Source organism: Grampus griseus, assembly GCF_964374135.1.
Source record: "Grampus griseus genome assembly, chromosome: X".
In the NCBI taxonomy this organism is placed as follows: Eukaryota; Metazoa; Chordata; class Mammalia; order Artiodactyla; family Delphinidae; genus Grampus; species Grampus griseus.
Window position 1 is genome coordinate 45,199,868 of NC_138999.1, and position 10,851 is coordinate 45,210,718.

At 35.5% G+C, this 10,851-nt stretch overlaps 1 protein-coding gene across 1 annotated transcript; it reads right to left on the reverse strand.

Moving 5' to 3' along the window:
* Positions 1-3,980: 3,980 nt before the first annotated feature.
* Positions 3,981-4,253, reverse strand: LOC309839372 (non-histone chromosomal protein HMG-17-like; the record flags this gene model as incomplete). The annotated part of the gene is made up of 1 exon (XM_082681139.1): positions 3,981-4,253. The coding sequence occupies one exon, from the start codon at positions 4,251-4,253 to the stop codon at positions 3,981-3,983; it is 273 nt and encodes a 90-aa protein (XP_082537265.1).
* Between the last annotated feature and the right edge of the window lie 6,598 nt (positions 4,254-10,851).

Genomic DNA, 10,851 nt, shown 5'->3' on the forward strand with positions numbered 1-10,851 from the left:
TGTATATTATTGCCTCCTTTATCAAAAATAACTTGACCATATGTGTGGGGGTTTATCCCTGGGCTTTCTATCCTGTTCCATTGATCTATATTTCTGTTTTTGTGCCAGTACCATACTATCTTGTTTACTGTAGCTTTGTAGTATAGTCTGAAATAAGGGAACCTGATTCCTTTAGCTCCGTTTTTCTTTCTCAAGATTGCTTTGGCTATTCGGGCTCTTTTGTGTTTCCATAAAAATCGTGAATTTTTTTGTTCTAGTAGTACTGAAAAATGCCAGTGGTATTTTGATAGGGATTACATTGAATCTGTTGATTGCTTTGGGTAGTAGAGTCATTTTCACAATGTTGATTCTCACAATCCATAGAGTATGGTATGTCTTTCCATCTGTTTGTGTCATCTTTGATTTCTTTCATGAGTGTTTTATGGTTTTTGGAGTACAGGTCTTTTGCCTCCTTAGGTAGGTTTATTCCTAGGTATTATATTCTTTTTGTTGTAATGGTAAATGGGTGAGTTTCCTTAATTTCTCTTTCAGATTTTTCATTAGTGTATAGGATTGCAAGAGATTTCTGTGCATTAATTTTGTGTCCTGCTACTTTACCAAATTCATTGATTAGCTTGAGTAGTTTTCTGGTAGCATCTTTAGGATTTTCTATGTATAATATCATGTTGTTTGTAAATGTGACAGCATTACTTCTTCTTTTCCGAGTTAGATTCCTTTTATTTCTTTTTCTTCTATGATTGCTGTGGCTGAAACTTCCAAAACAATTTTGAATAATTGTGGTGAGAGTGGACAGCCTTGTCTTTTTCCTGATCTTAAAGGAAATGTTCAGTTTTTCACCATTGAGAACGATGTTGCCTGTGGGTTTGTCATATATAGCCTTTATTTTGTTGAGGTAAGTTCCATCTGTGCCTGCTTTCTGAAGGGTTTTTATCATAAATGTGTGTTGAATTTTGTTGAAAGCTTTTTCTGCATCTATTGAGATGATCATATGGTTTTTCTCCTTCAATTTGTTAATATGGTTTATCACATTGATTGATTTGCATATATTGAAGAATCCTTGCATTCGTGGGATAAACCCCACTTGATCATGGTGTATGACCCTTTTAATGTGCTGCTGGATTCTGTTTGCTAGCTGAGGATTCTGTTGAGGATTTTTGCATCTATGTTCATCATTGATATTGGCCTGTAGTTTTCTTTCTTTGTGACATCTTTGTCTGGTTTTGCTATCAGGGTGATGTTGGCCTCGTAGAATGAGTTTGGGTGTGTTCCTCCCTCTTCTATACTTTGGAAGATTTTGAGAAGAATAGGTCTTTGCTCTTCTTTAAATGTTTGATAGAATTCGCATGTGAAACCATCTGGCCCCAGGCTTTTGTTTGTTGGAAGTTTTTAAATCACAGTCTCAATTTCAGTGCATGTGATTGGTCTGTTTATATTTTCTATTTCTTTCTGGTTCAGTCTTGGAAGGTTGTGCTTTTCTAAGAATTTGAGGTTGACTAGTTTATATTCCACATGTGATTGAGATCAGACAGTATTTTTTTTCTCTGTCTGGCTTATTTCACTCAGCATAATGTCCTCTAGGTCCACCCATGTTGTCACAGATGGCAGGATTGCCTTCTTTTTTAAAGGCTGAATATTATTCCATTGTATGTATATACCATGATTTACTTTTCCATTCATCCAGTAATGGCTATCTATGTTGTTTCTATGTCTTGGCTATTGTGAATAATGCTGTGATGAACATAAGAGTGCATGAAATCATGATTTCAAATCCTTTGGATAAATATCCAGAGGTGGGATTTCAGGATCATATGGTAGCTCTATTATTATTTTCTTTGTGAAACATATGTATTGTTTTTCCACAATGAATGTACCAACTAACATTCCCACCAACAATTTACAAGGGTTCCCTTTTTTCCCAACCTTGTTAACACTTCTCTTTTTTTAAAAAAATAATAGCAGTCCTAACAGGTGTAATGTGATATTTTGTGCCTTTGATTTTCATTTTCCTGATGATTAGTTGAGCACTCTTTCATCTACTTGTTGGTTATTTGTACATGTTCTTTGGAGAAATATCTGTTTAGGTTCTTTGCTCTTTTTAACCTGAATTATTTGTATTTTTGCTATTGATTTATATGAGTTCTTTACATATTTGGGGTATTAATCCCTTATCAGATATGTAGTTTGCAAATGTTTTCTCTCAGTTCACATTTTCATTTTGTTAATTGTTTCTTTTGCCATGCAGAAACTTTTAGTTTGATGTAGTCCCACTTGTTTATGTTTTGTCTTTGTTGCATGTGTTTCTGGTATCATAGCCAAGTAATCAATGACAAGACCAATCTGAAATACATTCTCCCCTATGTTTTCTTCTAGTAGTTTATGATTTCAGGTTTTATGCTTAAGTCTTTTATCCATCTTGAGTTGATTTCTGCATATGATGTAAAATATGGTCTAATTCCATTGTTTTACATGTGGATATCTAATATTTTCAACACCATTTATTGAAGAGACTATCTTTTCCCATTTTGTACTCTTGGGGCACTAATAAAAAATTAGTTGGCTTTGTAATATAATTTGAAAAATTAATATGGCTTTGTAATATAATTTGAAATCAGGAAGTCTGATGTCTCCAGCTTTGGTCCTCTTTGTATGATTGCCTCAGCTATTTAGGGTCTTTTGTGTTTTCTTTTGTATTTTCTATTTTTGTGAAAAATGTATTGCAGTTTTGATAGGGATTGCTTTGAATATGCCGACTACTTTGAGTAGTATGGACATTTTAACAACATTAATTTTCTAATGCACCAACATGAGATATATTTCCACTTCTTTGTGTGTTCTTCAATTTCGTTCATCAATGTTGTATAGTTTTCTGAGTACAGGCATTTCACCTCCTTAGATTTATTCCCAAGTGCTTTATTATTTTTGATTCAATTGTAAATGGAATTGTTTTCTTAATTTCTCTCTCTGATAGTTTGTTGTATTTATATAGAAATGCAACAGGTTTCTGTATATTAATTTAGTACCCTGTAACTTTAAAGAATTCATTTATTTGTTCTAATAATTTTTTGTTGGAATTTTTGAGATTTTTTTTAATATAAGTATCATGTCATCTGCAAATAGTGACAGTTTTACTTCTTCCTTTCCAATCTGGATATCTTTTCTCCCAAGCCAAACTGTATCCAGCTTTATTAAAGATACCTTTTATAAACCATCATGGTATTTCAGGTAGGACATGGGCAGATAATTGTTAACAGTATACAACAATTTTCAAACTCCCATTTTCAATGAACTACCAAAATCAGAAATCCACTATAAAACCCAATGAAGTCTTCATGTGATGCTCTGAACAGGGAAAGTTTAGAGTGTGGGTTGACATTTCACATTTAACATGTTATTTAACAACTTTTTACAAGCCAACCCTGACTTTCAGGAAATGGAAATGGAAATGGTAGAAATATCAATCTGAAGACCCACAATCTAAAAAAGGAATCGTTGCTCTTTTGAGGGATGCTATCTCAATGGTGACACTGGAAAGTCCAGATTGCCTGACATACTAGTAACCAATTTTGGGGGGTCAGGTTCCAACAGGTCTCTGGGTTTAAGGGAGTTAAGCCTATGCTGAGGGTGGAGAGGGAGAAGAGCACCTAAAAACTTATTTTAGTTGTTCCATACCACAAGGAGTTTGTGCCAACATGGCTAATGTGTGTCAACATCAAGGAATCCCTCCTTCCTGGGAACCAAGAGGAAGTGTTTCAAAACTGGACAGGAAAGGTGTTTTTTCCCCCACATCAATCCAGCTTCAGAAATATTCTATTAGTGACATGTGCCCTTCCCAAAAAAACAACAATTAAATGTTCTGTGTGCTAACAACATAGCTTTAAAAAAAGTAAAACAAAATTCTGAATTTTTATAAAACTTGATAAAAAAATAGTATTTCAAACTACTGTCACCAGAAGTACACAGTTATCAAAAATGCACACACTTCACTTGGCATCTCCAGCACCTTCAGCTTTCTGTACCTGGTCTGTTATGACATTTCTACTTTTTGCAGGGTTATTCCCATCCTTGTCAGCATCAACTTTCCCCTTTTTCCCTTTGGGTACCTTCTCTCCCTTCTTTGCAGGGGCCTTTTTAATCTTGGGCTCTGGCTTTGGAGGAGCAGGTTTAGCAGATAACCTTGCAGATCTTCTCTGTGGTTTGTCCTTCACCTTGGCTTTATCTCCTTTAGCATCCCCTTCAGCATTTCTCTTGGGCATGGTCGCAACGACAGTGAGATGTAGGCAATGAACACAGGAATACAGTGGTGCATGGGCTTTGGTCGGTCCAGGGATCGCTCTTGTCTCTTTTTTGCACTGCTCCTGGCTAGATTTTCTTTCTTTTTCTTGCCTAACTGCTGTGGCTAAGACATCTAATAATATGCTGAATAAAAGTGGTAAGAGTGGGCATCCTTGTCTTGCACCTGACCTTAGAGGGAAAGCTTTCCTTTTCACCAATGGGTATGATATTAACTGTGGGTTTATAATATATGGTCTTTGTTATATTGAGGTATGTTCCCTCTATACTCACTTTGTGGAGAGTTTTTATCATGAATGGATGTTGAATTTTGTCAAAAGCTTTTTCTGCATCTATTAAGATATTCATGTGAGTTTTATCTTTTGTTTTGTTAATGTGGTGTATTACACTGATCTACTGATGTTAAACCATTTTTACATCCCTGAAATAAATCTCACTTGATCATGGTATATGATCCTTTTAATGTATTGTTGAATTCATTTTGCTAATATTTTGTTGAGGTTTTTTGCTTCTGTGTTCATCTGGGATATTGGCGTATAATTTTCTTTCTTAATAGTGTCTTTGTCTGATTTGGTATCAGGGTAATGCTGACCTAATAAAATGAGTTTGGAAGTGTTTCTTCCTCTTCAATTTTTTGGAATAATCTGAGAAGGATGGGTGTTAACTCTTCTTTAAATATTTTGTAGAATTCACCTGTAAGCCATCTGGGTTTTTTTGGAGCTTTTGGGGCTTTTTGAAGTTTTTTGATTACTGATTCAATTTCCTTGCTAGTAATTGTGCTTTTCAGATTTTCTCTTGCTTCACGATTCATTCTTAGAAGATAGTATGTTTCTAGAAATTTATCCATTTCTGCTAGGTTGTCTAATTTCTTGGCATATAATTTTTCACAGTATTCTTTTATGATCTTTTGTATTTCTGTGGTGTTGGTGGTAATTTCTTTTCTTTCATTTCTGATATTATTGGTTTGGGCTCTTTTTTTTCTTGATGAGTCTGTCTACAAGTTTGTCAATTTTTTTTAAACAGAGAAAACCACTTTTAACTTCTAATTTTAAAAAAAATTTCTCTTGCTGCTAGTTCCTTCCCCTCAGCCTGAAAACATGTTTAACTCCTCTCCCATTTCTCATCCTTCAGTTAGTGGTATTATATTTTTTATCTTATTATCTTTTATTCAGGCAAGGTAGACAGTAGAAAATCATCTTTGAGTCTTCACTTTTATCAATTCATCATAAAATTCTACTGACAATATCATTCTACTTACTTATGCCAGGCACATTTCTAAGTACATAAGCTGTGTTTTCCCAATCAGTCTTTCACTACACTGCATTATTCTTGTTTTACATGTAAGAAAACAGAAACTTTGAGGTTCACAGCTAAGTGATGAAGTCAGAATTTGAACTCAAGCCTGTTTATTTCCAAAACTGTGTCTTGATGTCTTTTCAATTTGTCCTCTCCTGTCTTTTTCCACTGCTGTTGCTCTTGCTCACATCATCACAATGGAAGCTCTGTTAGCCAATCCCCAATTAGTCAAATCACCTCATTAACAATACTTTCCAATCCTCTTTCACACTCATCATTGGAGACTAGTAGGAGATTGTCTGGTACATTGAACTTTCCTGGTCCCAACAATTTAGTTGTATGTTTTTACCAAGAAACAGTTGTATTTTTTCCACAAGCCAGTCAATGCAGTTGTACTTTTCATTATGTTATAGTATTTAATTAAATATTATGTAAACCAATGAAACCTGAGTGTGTAAGAGAGCTGTTCCTATGAAAACTAAGTTGTAATTCTTTGGAAGACTTGGTGAGAGTGAGTGGCTGAAAATATTATAATTCAAATAAGTATGAGAAAGGTGAACCAAACATAATTGGGAAAAGTTCATAAACATGTCTTTAAGATTCTGCACTTGATTGCTCTTTGCTGCAATTTAAAGAAATAGAAATATGAGTGTGGCTCATGCAAGAAAAATGGTACAATTCCAATTAGCAGACTTATACTCAGAGGAAGGGCCTTGGCACTGTATTATACAATTGCTGGATGAGTGTACTCATATACGTCTCAGGTTAAAACTATAATCTCTAAGGTAAATGTATATATCTTTTCTTAATTCCTTGCTTGTTAAAGCAAATGACTGATCAAATTCAGTCCCTGATTTCATTGAATGAGAGGTCTTCCACCTTATCTTCCATTATTTTCCAAATAGTAACAGTACCTTTTATCTGATCCCCTAATCTTTAGCCATCATTTTCTCCATTCAGTTAACAAATACTTTTAGGAGCCTACTAATTTCCAGCATTACCTTCTTAAAACTCAGATCTAAACCTCTCGCTCCTTTACTCACAATAACTCAGTGCCTTTCCATGGTCTACAGAAGGAAGCTAAAATTACTTAGGAGAATACTAAAGACCCACAAGGATCCGATTTCCACCCCTCATTTTAAAATAACTATTTTATTTTTATTTATATTTTATTGCAGTATAGTTGCTTTATGTATACATCTATCCCCTCTTTCTTGGATTTGCTTCTCATTTAGGTCACCACAGAGCACTGAGTAGAGTTCCCTGTGCTATACAGTAGGTTCTCATTAGTTATCTATTTTATACATAGTATCAATAGTGTATATATGTCAATCCCAATCTCTCAATTCATCCCACCCACCCCAAAAGGATCATACAAATTTGTCAATTTTTTTTATCTTGAAGATAAAACTTCAAGATAAAAGTTAAAGATAAAAGAGGTGGTTGACGAACCACCTCTTAGTTTCATTGATCTTTTCTATTTTTTGTCTCTATTTAATTTATTTTCACTCTCATGTTTATTATTTCCTTCCTTCTAATTTTGGTCTTTACTTGTTTTTCTTTTTCTAGTTCTTTCTTTCTTTATTTATTTATTTTTGCGGTACGGGGGCCTCTCACTGTGGTGGCCTCTCCCATTTTGGAGCACAGGCTCTGGATGCGCAGGCTCAGTGGCCATGGCTCACGGGCCCAGCCACTCTGCGGCATGTGGGATCTTCCCAGACCGGGGCACGAACCCGTGTCCCCTGCATCGACAGGAAGACTCTCAACCACTGCGCCACCAGGGAAGTCCCTCTAGTTCTTTTAAATGTACATTTAGGTTGATTATTTGAGATTTTTCTTGTTTCTTGAGAAACAAGAAAATAGACTAATAGACATCTATTGGTTTGAACTTCTCTTCTAGAACTGCTTTTGCTGCATCCCATAGATTTTGGATTGTGGTGTTTCCCTTTTCATTTGTGTCAAGTTATCTTTTATTTCCTCTTTGAGTTCTTCATTGACATATTAATTGTTTAGTAGCATGTTGTTTAGTCTCCACATGTTTGTGTTTTTTGCAGTTTTCTTCTTGTAGTTGATTTCTAGTTTCATACATTTGTGTTGGAAAAGATGCTTGATATGATTTCAATCTTCTTAAATTTATTGAGACCTGTTTTGTGGCCTAGCATGGGATATATCCTGGAGAATGCTCCGTGTACAGTTGAAAAGAATGTGTATTCTGCAGCTTTTGGATAGAATGTTCTCTATATAAGTCCATCTGGTCTGCTGTGTCATTCAAGGCCAGTGTTTCCTTATTGTTTTCCTGTCTCAGTGATGTCTCCATTGATGTAAGTGGAGTATTAAAGTCCCCTACTACTATTGTATTGTATTATCTTATTTCTGTTAATATTTGTTTTATATATTTAGGTGCTCTAATATTGGGTGCATAAATGTTTACAAATGTTAAATCCTCTTGTTGGGTCAACCCCTTTACCATTATGTAACACCCTTCTTTGTCTTTTGTTACAGTCTTGTTTCAAAGTTTATTTTGTCTGATATGAGTACTGCTAACCCAGCTTTATTTTCCATTTGCATGGAATATCTGTTTCCATCCCTCCACTTTCAATGAATGTGTGCCTGAGGTGGGCCTTTGTAGGCAGCACATAGATGGGTCTTTTTTTATCTGTTCAGCTATGCTGTGTCTTTTGATTGGAGCATTTAGTCCATTTACATTTAAAGTAATTATTGATATGTATGTACTTATTGCCATTTTGTTAATTGTTTTCTGGGGGTGAGAGGCATTTGTCATTATTTTTTATTCCTGTCTTTCTCTTTTGGTTTCTTACTTTGTGGTTTCATAGACTCCTTTAGTGTTATGTTCGGATTCCTTTCTCTTTACTTTTTGTGTATTCATTGTAGGTTATTGGTTCATGGTTATTGTGAAGTTCATGTATATTGACATGTATATATGGCTATTTATTTTAAGCTTATAGTCTCTTAAATTTAAAGGCATTCTAAAAGTATTATATTTTTACTCCCCCCTCTCTAACGTTTTATATTTTTGATATCATATTTTACATCTTTTTATTTTGTGGCTCCCTTAACTACTTATTATTGTTATGGTCAACTGTACTACTTTTGGTTTTTAACCTTTGTGCTGGCTTTTAAAGTAGTTGATCCACTGCCTTTACCATATATTTGCCTGCACCAGTGAGATTTTTCCATTCATATATCTTATTATTTTTAGTTGTGACCTTTTCTTTTATTCTTAAAGAAGACCTTCTAACATTTCTTGTAAGGCTGGTTTAGTGGTGATCTCCTTTAGTTTTTGCTTGTCAGGGAAACTCTTTATCTCTCCTTCAATTCTGAATGATAACCTTGCCAGATAGAGTATTCTACGATGTATGTATTTTTTCTTTCTTTCTTTCAGCACTTTAAATATATCCTGCCACTCCCTTCCAGCCTGTAAAGTTTCTGCTGCAAAATTAGCTGATACTCTTATGGGGTTCCTCTTGTGTGTGGTTAGTTGTTTTCCTTTTGCTTCCTTTAAGATTCTCCTTATATCTTTAACTTTTACCACTTTAATTATAATGTGTCTTGGTGTGGATCTCTTTGGGTTCACTGTTCTTCTATGGGACTCTCTGTTCTTCATGTATCTGGATGTCTATTTTCTTCCCCAGGTTAGGGAATTTTTCAGCCATTATTTCTTCAAATAAATTTTCTATTCCTTTCTCTCTCTCTTCTCCTGCTGGGATCCCTATAATGTGAATGTTAGAATGCTTGCTGTTGTTCCAGACGTCCTTTAAACTCTCCTCATTTAAAAAAATTCTTTCTCTTTTTTGCTTTTCTGATTGAGTGATTTTCACTATTCTATCTTCCATATCACTTGTTCATTCTTCTGCATTATCTAATCTGCTGTTTATTCCTAGTGTGTTTTTAAAATTTTAGTTGTAGTCTTCAGTTCTGATTGCTTCTTTCTTACATTTTCTAAGTCTTTGAGGAAGTTCTCACTGGGTTCTTCTCCTAAGTTCAGTCTGTAAACTTATGACTGTTTCTTTGAACTCTTTATCAGGTAAAGTACTTATCTCCATTTCATTAGGTTTTTTTTTCTGGGTATTTTATTTTGATCTTTTTTGGGGAACATAGTCCTCTCTCTCTTTGTTTTGTCTGACTTTCAATTTTTGCCTCTATGAATTAGGCAAAAGAGATATCTCCCCTGGTCTTGAAGGAATGGCCTTGTTTGGGAGTGGCTCCTGTGTAGACTGCTTGAACCAGGTAGCTTTGGCAGGCCAGCTTGAGGTGGATCCGGCACAGTTTGGGGGAAGTTCCTGGGGAGTACTCCACCCAAAGCCACCTTGGTGGGGAAGCTGGGGCAGAAGTGGGCCTGGGCTGGAGGCAACCCCTGGGGAACACAGAGCCTGAGGCTACTTTGGCTCAGTGGATGGGGCTGGAGTGGGCAAGTGATGGTGGGAGACCCAAGGGCCTCTATAATGGCACTTGCTAGTGCCTCTGACCCTGGAAGTGCTCCAGGATTTCCCTGCCTATTTGACAGATGGTCTAAGGTTAGTAAATGGATTTCCTTCCCCTATTGCCTAGCTGTCTTTTAAACTGCTGTTTTTTCACTGTATCCCAGGGCAGGTGAGTCTGCGTTTGGCTCCTAATAAATATCCTTTCCCAGATTGCTGAGTCAAGGGTTGTGTTCCCATGAATACCGGGTCTTCATCTCTCCTACCCATTTCTGTGTGGTCCGTTTATGTGCAGTAACTGTTCATTCAGCCCTCAGGTCTTCTTCAAGAGGAATTGCTCTATATGTAGGTATATATTCAGTGTGTCCATGGGAGGACGTGAACTCAGTGTCTTCCTATGCCACCATCTTGGACGCCCCTCCTATAATTGTATTTATTCTAGTCTTCTCTCTTTTCTGTTTCTTAGTCTCATTAGGGGTTTGTCAATTTTGTTTTTCTTTCAGAAAAACTATTAATTTTATCCATCTTTTTTTCCCTAGTGTCTTTCATTTATTTCTTCTCTAATCTTTATTCTTCTCTGCTTCTGCTAATTTGGGGCTTAGTTTATTCTTCTTTCTATAAGTTAGAATGTTTACTTGAGATATTTCTTTTTTCTTAATGTAGGTATTTACCACTATAAACTTCCCTCTTAGAACTGCTTTTGCTGTTAAGCTAACAATTCAACTTCAATTACAGACAAAAACTCTACACTTTTACTTCTCACTCCTCACAAACACTTTACATTATTGATTTCACATATTTTATCTTGTATATCCATTAACATATT